Source organism: Cebus imitator, unplaced genomic scaffold, assembly GCF_001604975.1.
Source record: "Cebus imitator isolate Cc_AM_T3 unplaced genomic scaffold, Cebus_imitator-1.0 Scaffold20, whole genome shotgun sequence".
NCBI lineage: Eukaryota > Metazoa > Chordata > Mammalia > Primates > Cebidae > Cebus > Cebus imitator.
This window is the reverse complement of record NW_016107335.1, coordinates 582,626-595,146: the sequence shown is the minus strand read 5'-3', so window position 1 is coordinate 595,146 and position 12,521 is coordinate 582,626. Positions and strand designations below refer to the sequence as shown.

Sequence of the window (12,521 nt, the reverse complement as noted above, 5' to 3'; positions counted from 1 at the left end):
AAAAAAAAAAAAAAAAAAAAAAAAAAAAAGGAAAAGATGATCAGTCATTTAAGAAAAACAAACAGCAAGAAAAAAAGATGACAAAAATAAAACAAAAAATAGAAAAGAACTTTAGGAATCTCAGGGCTTGTCCTTGGGATTCAGAAGTATTTATGTATTTGTTTTCTATGAATTACTTTCAATAATAATCTTTAAAAATAATAAAAAGATATTCTGGACAATCACCTTACAACCACATCCTCTCCGGGCTCAGTGCCCACATCTGTTTGCAATTACACCGTCACCAGATAATCACTCAAAATGATAGCACATGATTTTCAATGCTGTTTCTGTCACATCTCTTTATTTACAAACATTGAGTCCTCTTCTTTTTTCAAACAGGGTCTTGCTCTGTCACCCAGGCTGAAGTGCAGCGGCACAATCTTAGCTCACTACAGCATTGACCTTCCAGCCTCAAGCGATCCTCCCACCTCAGCCTCCCAGTAGGTAGGACTACATGCATACGCCACAGTGCCTGGCTATTACTTTTATTTTTATTGGTAGAGACGCGGTTTTGCCATGTTGCCCAGGATTGCTCAAACAATCCTCTGGCTCAGCCTCTCAAAGTATTGGGGTTACAGGCGTGAGCCACTGCACCTAGACCCTTTTTTATTTTCTTAAAAAAAGGTTCTCCATATTATTCAGGTTTAAGGAATACCAATAGAGCACACAGCATGAGAGAACAGTTAGGGTACACGGAAGACACAGGAAATAACCACTTATTTATCAGATCACCTCCTTAGTCTCCTCGTGAAAGAGCCTAATATCCATGTAAAGGTCAAGTTAAAGCCTTAAGAGACGCAGCACCAGGCACAGGAGCTCTCAGCCAGCTTTGGCGAACAATGCTGCAGGCCAGACCCAGCCGGTACCTGCTCCTACACAGCCTACATTGCTAAGAATGGTTCACATTTCTTAATGATAGGAAAAAATGAACAAACTATCATTTTATGACATGTGAACATTACATGAAATTAAAATTTTGTTGTCCACAGTTTTTCTATTTTTTTGAAATAAGAGACAGGGTCTCGCTCTATTGCCCAGGCTGGAGTGCAGTGGTATAATCATGGTTCACTGTAGCCTTGACCTCCTTGGTTCAGGTGATCATCCTATTTGAGGCCACAGTAAGTAATGATCATGTCACTGGCCTCCAGCCTGGGAGACAGAGCACAACTTTGGCTCTAAAAAATAATAATAAAATAAAAATTTAAAGTAAGGAAACTTAAAAAAAAAAAAAAGGAATTGTAGATAAATATACATAATGTACACAGCAAAATACTAACAACCTCATGTGTGTGTGTGTGTGTGCATAAAGAAGTATACAGATATTTATTACACTTTTTTTTTGAGATAGGATCTCACTCTGTCACCCAGGCTGGGGTGCAGTTATGTAATCATGGCTCATTGTAGCCTTGACCTCCTGGGCTGAAGCCTCCCAAGTAGCTGGGACCACAGGCGTGCACCACCACACCAGGCTGTTTTGTTTTGTTTTTTAACTTTTTGTGGAGATGAGGTCTTACTATGTTGCCCAGGCTGGTTTCGAACTCCTGGCCTCAAATAGTCCTCCCACTGCATTGGGATTACAGGTGTGAGCCACCGTGCGGGCCTAATATACTATTATTTCAACTTTCTACATGTCAGGTTTTCTGTTAAGTTAGAAAATTAAAAAAAGGGAGCATTTCAGAAGCACAGGCAACAGCATTACAATAGCATTTTGCTGTCACTGCTTCCTAAAACGTTACTACTTAGCACAGTAAATAATATGCACTGCTTACCCTGTTTTAGGAAATACAGACTAAGCAGATGAAAAGAATTCATAATACCCCTTAGAAATAAATGCCACAGGCCGGGCGCGGTGGCTCAAGCCTGTAATCCCAGCACTTTGGGAGGCTGAGGCGGGTGGATCACGAGGTCAAGAGATCGAGACCATCCTGGTCAACATGGTGAAACCCTGTCTCTACTAAAAATACAAAAAATTAGCTGGGCATGGTGGTGCGTGCCTGTAATCCCAGCTACTCAGGAGGCTGAGGCAGGAGAATTGCCTGAACCCGGAAGGCGGAGGTTGCGGTGAGCCGAGATCGTGCCATTGCACTCCAGCCTGGGTAACATGAGTGACACTCCGTCTCAAAAAAAAAAAAAAAAAAAAAGAAAGAAATGCCACATCTTAACATCCTAACACCTCATCTGAAAAACCAACTGCCACAGTCATTATTTGCAAGCTTGCCCTGAAATATAACCACTGTTTGGTCATTATGCCACTCAACACCTTTATGATAGGCAATATCCCGATTCCACTTACAGAGAAAGACACAGAGAAGTTAAGTGACTTGCCCAAAACTACACACCTATTAAGTGAGAGTGGTAAAATCTGACCCCAGAGAGCAGGTGGCGGACATGGCTGACACCAGAGCATGTGCTTTACCCACTATATGACACCATCTCTCCACTGGGGAAACAATAAACACATGCATAAAATGTCTAAAACCACACACAGTAATAAATAATTAAATGTTTCAAAAGTAGAAAAAGACACCATGGGTCCACACTGCTGCAGAAGGCCTCAGGGAGAACTGGCATCTCTCTGAAGAATACTCCAGGTTTAGAAAGCATACCGTGTGGGAGCAGAGCTCCGGCTGTTACCAGGGAGGTGGGGACACACAGGCAGTACGTGCCATAGGCTGGACAAAGCTGATATCTGTAAGAAGATTGACCACCTGAAGTACGTACATAGAGCTCTTCAAACTGCTTCTGAATTTCACTATCCATTTCAACAGCGTGAAAACTTGGATCCCTAATAGGAAATGCTTCAACAAACAACAATGCAGCATTTGATCGAACTTCAGAGTTTCTGGCCTATAATAATAAAGAAGAGTATTTCAAAATCCCAAACAGTTAACACACACAGACTTGAGTACAATGTTCCCAAAGCAATACTTTAATTACCTTGATACAGATTTATTTTCAAATTACAGACAATATTAATATTTAAATTGACCAAATTTGGCTCAATTCAATGTCAATAGATACTAAGAAAAGATCAAGCCTCCTCACTTCAAAGCCCACTTCATGTCACTAAGAAGTGGTCACCCCATACCTCACAAATGCATTGAAAGCCATGTGTGCTTGCTAGATGTCCAGGAGCTGGACAGCCCAGGCCAGCACTATAGACCACCCACAGCCTCTGCTGGTATGCTTTATGGCATGTCTCTAACCTCCTTCCCCAAACATGGATGCTTCAAAATAACTGTGTAGTTAGCACTAAACCAAGCCAGATTTCCAGTTAAATGGAACCAAAAAGTGCTTTTAATAAGAGAAAAAAACATTTGTTCAAAAATTTCACAAAGCATTCAGACTCCAGTCTTATTTTTACTATTTTACTACAATTTTGAATTAGAGTTTACTAAATTCAAAAGCACAAGCAGCACATTCTAAACACAGATAAACTACTTAAAATTTATACCTTTAGTCCTCTCCAAAGAATCGGTTTATATAATCTATAAAGCATCTCTTCCACTCCCTGCCGAACTTTCTTTTGATGGTGAAAGTAACTCAGAACCTTATGACCAAAAAGAAAAAGGAAAAGGAAGGCATTAATAACAACAACAACAACAAAAGCATTTGAAAAGAGCAACAGGGAGAATTGTTCTCTCCACCACAAGTAGGCTCTGGCTGGCACCCACATGTCATGACAATTCTTCAGCAGGAGTAACTTCAACGGACATAGTACAGTACTAAATGCAGTCAATCACAAGAAAGAAATCTACAGCTGAAATAAAAAGATTAACGGGCTCGGGCAATAAAAGGGTGTGGGTTCCAGTTTCTGCTATTCTGCCAACAGCCACATAACCTCAGAAAAAGACTCGTTTAAACCTCTGACCTCCAGGATAAAATGCAAAAGGGGAGCACGTAAAGGAGAATCCTGAGCGGTTCTTAGAGCTCATGCTCGTACCAAAGGACTAACTAACCCTCTTTATTACCAACACCTGGTAACTGTTCCACGACTTTGTAACAAGGAGGTATCATGCTTAGTGACCCCTCACTATACAAGATTAATTTATGTATCAGGTTCCTCCCAAAACTTACGAAAAATCAGAAAATGATCATTCTTGTAGCTTTCATTCTTCTTTTCCTACCCAATTTTTTTTCAGTCAGAATCTTCCCAAAATTCTTCGTAGACTCATGTCCCTAACAACAATCAATTTTGCCTTACTTACCTATTCACACCTTTTGGGGCTAAACTTAATTAGTGAGAAACGAAATTTTTGCAAAATTAAACAAGCTGTAAAACAATAGCCTATACTTTAAGTGAGCTTGTATCAACTTTACCGTAGAAGAACTACAGTATGGGGATTATTTTTTTCTGATTATTATTTTGGAGTTTTTATTGATGGTGCTAAGTGAAATTAGTCAATAGTTTGCTTTTTGTGTATAATACTATTAAGTATTGATATCAACAGTATACTTGCTTCATAGAAAGATTTTCTAAACAGCTTAAGAATTAATTCACATGCCATAAAATCCACTCATTTAAAGTATACAATTCAGTGGCTTTCAGTATATTTAGAGCTTTGCTACCATTATAACAATCTAATTCTAAAACATTTTCATTAACAATATGGAGATATTATTTCGAATGTCTGAAGCACCATCTTTTAATATCAATAAAATGACTTATCAGATAAATTTATTATTTATCAAATAAAAACAATTTGAGGAAGAAACTATAATGTGTAATAAGCAGTGATAAAAACAATTACTTGGAGTTGAGTAACACAATTCATTTGCATGAAATCTAATATTCTCCCTTTAAATTCTCTTTGTGCATTTTTCCATAGATTTACCAAATAGTGATATCTATATTTATGATATCTTAACTACTCAGACTACCATGGCAGAAAATAACATTTTGAAACATACATCATTTACATATAAACTACACATATAGTTTAAATAAACATAAATACATATAGTTTACATAAACATATATAGTTTAATATGATGCAACTCTTTCTACTAAATAAAATCTGAAACACCAAATCATGTATGTGCAATAACCCAAACTGACTACAACTAAATAAAGCCACACTGAGACTGGGGATAGGGTAGTGGGGGTAGGACAGGAAGTTCATTGAATATACTTATCCTAAATATATGCAATCACAATTTTTAAATCCTCTGGAAAACTCGGTCTAGATAAATCTCTGGGTTCGGTATCTTTGTGTAACTTAAATCATTAATAATGCAAAGAAACATTTTCTTATACATTCAAAATTAAGTAGCATATTTACATTCTATAAATAGCAGTAGTTTCACTATACAACAAAACAAAGAAATGGGTAGTCTTCATTCACTTGCTTTCTTATATGATTGCCAAAACTAACAGCAAGCAAACAAGGCATCTCATGGGTTAGAACACTGATCAACAGCAACTACTTAATTTAACCAAACACAGCAGACCAGATTTTCCCATTCCTCCTGCCAGGATCCTTATGATCCATCACACACCTATCAGTGTAGTAATGACACTGATGACAGAATCTTATCTAGTCAATCAATTTATAATTATTAATATAAAGGTAAAGTTCATATCTTAATTCTGAGATTACCTTTACAAAATATCAAGAGAAATAATCAAAACATTTATTCATTTGGTTTGCAGAACAGCAAAATTGGACTTTAATATGTAAAATAATAAGTGCAATTTCAAATACTCTAAGATCTTTGGAAAAAAATGATAGCGGCCATTAGAAACTGAAAATTTAAGGTCATTCAAATACAATACTGACCATCTCAACAACAATACACCTTTGCTTTCCTCATTAAAACTTTGGTGGCAGGAATAAAACTGCCAGACATCAAATATCAAGGTTCTGAGAAATCCCAACTGATGTCTGTAAAAGCTTAACTTAATTTTAAAATTTAACCAAAACAATTATCCAAAAACAAAAGAGGGAAACATTATTTCAAAAACAATCTGTTCACAATCTTACCTCCCGCACTTTGGAGTGCACTGGAGACCTCCTTGGAAGGTGTATCCCGTGGAACATGAAGTCCTGGATGCAATCATTTTCAATTGTCTGAAATAACAAATACAATGCAAAGCACTTGGTGTGTGTGAGTCCTACTGACGACCTGACAAGCAGTGCAGCATTCAAGTACAAAGAGTCTGATCTGTCCATCTTACATTTCATGAGGAAAAAACCTGGATCCTTTTGTCCAAGCTTTCTTATTGCAAGTCCATGCTTCTTAGAATTCCTCTGGTTTTCATACACCAAGAATGCTTAGCTTCTTTTTATTTGATGAAATGTCAGCTCTGTGCCAAATGGCAAGGTAAGCTTCCACCTACCACTCAAGGCTAGTTCAAATCAGACAGATTTCAGAGAGTGAGTGCATGCTGAGTGTGAAGCCCCCTCTTCTGACTCGTCACTGACCTGGACAACCTTCAGAAGATGGGATTTGTTCCAATAGCCTCCACAGAATTAAAACAGAACTACCTCTACAGTGGAAGCTGTAAATAAGATCTTTCTAAAGTGGCATGTTCTGAGGTGGTATATTGACCATCTAAAAAACAAAAAAAAGATCTTTCAGGGCCACATTGAGAAGGGCTAAGCAAGGAAGGTATAGGAAGCCCCTCATTGGCCCCATGCACTAATGGTACTCAGAGTGCAGCAACTGGGGAAAGGCCTAGCCTCTAAGAGCAGCAAAAAACCCCAGTGGACCCCATGGTTTGCACCTGTGCTCTATGCCTGCCCTCACACATGTGCGGGATTTCTACGGCTTTAGGGAAGGACCTGAGGAAACCCTCCTAGGGTTAATACATTATAATACAAACCAGATTCTGCAGATGCTCAAGTTCCTCTTCTCCATTATATTTGAAAATATTTATTTCACCTGAAGTCACTTAGCATCACTTAATGTGGGACAACCACACATTGTCTGACTTGCAAGATGAGATACACAGCACTACCTGGAAAATTCGTTGTGCCATAAAAGTTGAATCCAAACCTTTAGAGCTAACTACCAGAATGCTACATTCTACAGGACAATTGGTCCAGTTTCCTCACATGCCAATGCATAGGTTTAAAAAAAAAAAAGAAAAGGAAGGAGGCAGGCTCTAGAATAAGCGATTTTAATGGTATAACAAGCAACTGTCATGGGGCAACCTGTTGAATCCTAATTCAAAAAACTCTAAGGAAACACTTTGAGATCATTGGAAAAATTTTAATGTGGCTTGGCTATTTTTAAAAATACCAAGGATTTACTGTCAGTTTTAGGTCTTACGATAGCATTCTATAACCACATTTTTGAGACATGAATAAAGTAGTATACAGAAATGAAATGTCAGGTCTGGAATTTGCCCGAAAATCTTAAAGAGAGGGAGAGCAGAAAGGAAGGGAGACTGAGAAATACATGTTGTTGGTATAACTTTTGTATACATTTAGTCAAATAGTTTTTATTTTGTTTATTTTTTGTAGAGACAGGATCTCGTTGTTGGCCAGGCTGGTCTCAAACTCTTGATCTCAGATGATCCACCTGCCTCGGCCTCCCAAAGTGCTGGGATTAGATGTATAAGCCACCGTGACTGGCCTCTTTTTTATTTTCTAGAAGTCAGTGATAAACCTTGGCAATATAAATCAAGTGTAAGTTGTGCAGAGGAGTAGAGAGGACAGAAGTAAACTCCAGACGTGGGGCAGCCTCTGTCCACCCTGCAAGTGCCTCCCTCTGCCCATCAGTGCAGGGCCTGCTCTCCAAAGAGGAATGAAAAGTCAAGATAGAACACAGGGTTGTGACAGGCTCCTTTCTGACTTAGTGTAAAAATTTTATTCTCAGAGAAAAAGAAAAATGATTGAAAACCTAGCATAAGAAAAATATAATGAAAAACAAAGACAGTTTTTTTTGTCCAAAAGGGTGTCTGGATGTTGAGTTGGGTTTGTGGATTACACAGCCCTATCTTCATAACATAAATACTATGTAGTCACCAGAATTACCCATAGTCAAAGAAAATATCTTCAAATTCTCAAAAATAATGTAACTAAAAGAGGTGACCTGAATTTCCTCAACAGCACTATCCAATAGAAATTGAATGCAAGCCACAGATGCAATTTTAAATGTTCTAGTGGCTGCATTAAAAACAGACAAAAGAAACAGGAAAAATTATTTTAATATTACACAGTCATCCCTTGGTATCCATAGGGGATCTGTTCTAGGACCTCCCTTGGATGCCAGAATCTGCAGATGCTCAATTCCTCCTATTAAGTGGAGTAGTGCCAGCATATAACCTATGCACATCTCCTGCACACTTTAAATCATCTCTAGATTACTTATAACACTTAATACAATGTCAGTGTTATGTAAATAGTTGTGACATTATATGTTTCGGGAGTGATGACAAGAAAAAAAAAGGTTGTACATGTTAAGTACAGCTATATTTTTTTTTCCCAAATATTTTTTGTCCTTGGTTGGTTGAATCCATGGATACGAAACCCACAGATACAAAGGGTCAACTACATTTAGCCTAATACATTCAAACCACTATCATTTCAACATCTACTCAATTTTTTTTTTTTTTTTTTTGAGACGGAGTTTCGCTCTTGTTACCCAGGCTGGAGTGCAATGGCATGATCTCGGCTCACCGCAACCTCCGCCTCCTGGGTTCAGGCAATTCTCCTGCCTCAGCCTCCTGAGTAGCTGGGATTACAGGCATGTGCTACCATGCCCAGCTAATTTTTTGTATTTTTAGTAGAGACGGGGTTTCACCATGTTGACCAGGATGGTCTTGATCTCTTGACCTCGTGATCCACCCGCCTCGGCCTCCCAAAGTGCTAGGATTACAGGCTTGAGCCACCGCGCCCGGCTACTCAATATTTTTAAAAAGTACTGAGATACTTCATATTTCTTCTTTTTCCATATCAAGTCTTTGAAATCTGGTATGTTTCTTACAACACATCTCGATTTGGACTAGTCACATCCCAAATGCCCAGTGACCACAAGTGGTTGGAAAGATCAGGGTCAGAGCTCCCTCCCAGCTGATAGGGCACAGTCCTACCACCCACAAACCACAGATCTTAGCAAGCGACTGGACTTCCCATCAAATAGATTTTCATTATTTGGCTTTATTTTGACAGAGTGCATAAACACAGATCTTAACCCTTCTTTGACTGCTTATTTAGTAACTAAATTATAATAAAAATAAGTGTTAACATTTAATAAAATCAAAATACCTCCAGTATTTTCCCTGAAGCCTTTTTCCAAGCTCTGAAATAAATTTCTGCAATGTATACCATCAAAGACCTATTTAAAAAGATCAAAATAATTTTAACGTAAATTTAAAGAATTATACTTTCAACATGCACCATTTCCGCTACTCTCTAACCATAGCGAAGAAGAAACTCAGATTAAACCAGTGCTTTGCAAATTAACTATAGAAATAGGTTATCTACCTGCACAAAAAGTATAAAATGGAAACGGTTTTGGGAAGGAAAACCGACATGACAAACTATTTCCTTCTTCTCAGTCAAGGCTTACCCAGAACTTTATTATTTTCTGTGAAACTATGAGTGTGTAAGTCCAATTCTAAAGTCAAAAATATTTAAATATAAACAAATTGTCGACTTGGAGTCATTTTGGACTTTTCATGCTATCAATTCCTCAGGTTCAAGAAGCCCTAAAATACCAGTACCAACTTAAGAATCACAACTTTAGAAATCTATTAGTTCAATTCAAATATTGTGAAGATAAGGAAATATAAAAAAGCAACCTAGTATACAAAAGGAGCACTGTAATCAGAGATCCAGAATCAAATCCCAACTTGGTATTTACACAGTTGCCTGACACTGGGAAATTTAGTAACCAAAGCCTACCTCAAAAGAGAGTTGTGAGGATTAAATTTTAAAATGCAGACTAAGTACTCAGCATTAGAGCAAATGAAGTACTTTGCCTTGTGCCTGGCAAATAGCAAGCATCCACCTGACATCTCTGTCATGTATGGAGTGACAGAGTCAGGACTGCAACATTCCCTGCTGCTCCTGCAGGGTCCACAAGCTCTTCCAAGAAGCCACACAGGACAGGCCATGTTCAACCAAAAAGCACACATTGCATTCAAAGTACCATGGACATGGCTTTATTATGAGCAAGGCTAAGGTTCAACTGGACACTATTTTAACTATTTAAAGAACTACCACAAATTAAAACCTTAATTTCAGTGGTCACCACTGGAAAAGAACGATTTCCTATAGAAGGAAAAATTTACCCAATGATACAATAGTACATAATAAATAACATATTTCTAAAGCTTCCAATCTATTACTATAACTTTAAAAAGTCAGAGCAAATGGAATCTTTCAAAACCAGAAGAAGACAGCACAAAATCTTAATTATCTTTAATACTTACTTTTGTAATCCCTGTAACTGGTTTTTAACGGTCCCATGGATCATTTTGATAAAGTTTATATTCCAGTTGAAGAGAGAACTAAGGAATCTTCTTCCCTACAAATAAAAAAAAGGGATATGTTTAAATTGCCACCAAATAAAAAGTTCCAAATAACAATTATTTGAACATCTAGTAAGCGAAACATTGCTATTGCTAAAAAGAAGGCACATGTAATTGTAATTGAAAGCACATGCACAAGTTAAACTGTTTATGAGGCCTGCATAGCTGGGGGCCATACAAGCCTCCTCCCCCAGGGCCAAGCAGCCACTACACTGAGCACCTTTGTCCTCAAGGACCACGGGTGTAGAGAGGGAGACTAGAGACAGTAACCATGGATCCATAAACATCTCATTCTGGCCCTGTGTGGATGGCTGCATAATCGCAAATGAAAGAAAGCTTTAAGTCTAGCATAGGTGGGTGAGAATGGAGTTGAATATCTCGGTTTGTTTCACCTTCTCAGGTATAAATGAGAAAACTGAGGACTCATATAGTTAAAAGGCTAAGTGTTTGCCAAGCTAGAATTTCCAAATATACAGTCTTCAAGTCATAAATACATCAGGTATTTATGATGTACTTATGTATGTAGTAATATAATTTGTGATGTATTATGCATGTAGTACATAATGTAGTACATAACATATTTGTAGTAGCATACATTACATGCATGCTACTAGATTATATATCTGAACCTAAAAAGAACGAATATTTACACTCTATAGAGTTCATAAACTACATCTATCAAGAATTCTCTCAGTGAATAGCACCTTTATCTCTTACCAGCACACCACTGCACAGAACTGGAATCCTACAGAAATGCAATACATTTTGATTCAAATCCAGGGTAAACAACAGGCAAGTTAAAAAAAAAAAACAAAAAAAAAAACCACACAATAATATTCACTGGAAGTAATCTGTCAGTACAGGACAAGATGTTTATGGTTTACCCAGAATGACTGGAAACTGACCTGACCAAATTAATGATTGATTAGGAAACTAAGTTTAGATATCTTAAATTCAAAAGAGCACATCAATTTTTTAAAGACAGTAGGGGTTGTAACACATACATACATTTATGCATATGTTATATACCTGCACACATACATAACACATACATAACATATATGATTCGTCAACTGCTTATGTGTAAGTCAACATAAAATAGTTTATTGTTTGAATCCATCATATTTCGGGACAATCCTGGAGACGTGTGGGGCACAGGCTGTGTCCAGCATCTTTGTAAAAACGATAGCACAGGGCAGCCCTCCCCAAGGGCTCTTAACCATCAGCACCTGGGCTGTGGTTTGATACCTATCACCTCATCCGTTTCTCACAGCAATCGTGTGAAGGAGTAACTTGCTCCTATTTTACAGAAGAAAACACTGAGGCTGAAAGGCCTGACCAAGAACAAACAAGGACCCCAGGAGCTGAAGGTCTCAGTCCCAATCATGTGGCCCTTTGTCTAGCGGACTACAGACGATTCGCCGGGGTCCAGTTCTGTCTCTGCCACTAAGCAGCTGTGAGACCTGGAGGAAATTTATTCTGTACCTCAGAGCTGGTCCTCCTCTTCCTCTGAAGACCTTCTCCGCCTCCTTCAGGGAGGAGGGGTGACTTCCTCCTTCCGACTCAGGTATGTACCTGCTGCACCACGAGCACCCAAAAGCAAAGGCTTGCTCTAGTCTCCACTGACCCCTGCCTGGGCATATAGCCAAAACTCAGTAAACAACTGCAGAAGGTCCCTCACAAAAGAGCTATGTGAACCTCTCTACAATTCTTAATTCTCTAGTAGTCATGTTAACAAAAGTAAAGAAGATTAATTTTAATAATATATTTTATGTAAAGCAATATATCTAAAATATTGCCTACTTTATTAAGTATAAAACAAAAATTGTTAATAAACCATTTTATATTCATTTCTTTCTTCAAATCCATGTGTATTTTATACTTATGGCTAATCTCAATTCAGATGGGCCCCATTTCAGGTGCTCAGTAGCCACGTATGGGAGTTGACCCTGGGACAGGTAGTGCAGCATCAGGCCAGAAGCCTCTCTGGATTTAC

The 12,521-nt window shown here is 38.1% G+C and overlaps 1 protein-coding gene across 7 annotated transcripts in view; it reads right to left on the bottom strand.

Moving 5' to 3' along the window:
• The window catches only part of NCAPG2 (non-SMC condensin II complex subunit G2), an 87,432-nt gene that overhangs the window by 55,167 nt on the left and 19,744 nt on the right, over nt 1-12,521 (bottom strand). For all 7 annotated transcript variants that reach the window (XM_017519361.2, XM_017519373.2, XM_037735316.1 and 4 more), the window contains 5 exons: nt 10,427-10,521; nt 9,258-9,327; nt 6,027-6,113; nt 3,497-3,592; nt 2,764-2,889 (listed from right to left, as the gene is read on the bottom strand). In XM_017519361.2, coding sequence (XP_017374850.1) covers nt 2,764-2,889; nt 3,497-3,592; nt 6,027-6,113; nt 9,258-9,327; nt 10,427-10,521 — 474 coding nt within the window. The remainder of the gene's footprint in view (nt 1-2,763; nt 2,890-3,496; nt 3,593-6,026; nt 6,114-9,257; nt 9,328-10,426; nt 10,522-12,521) is intronic.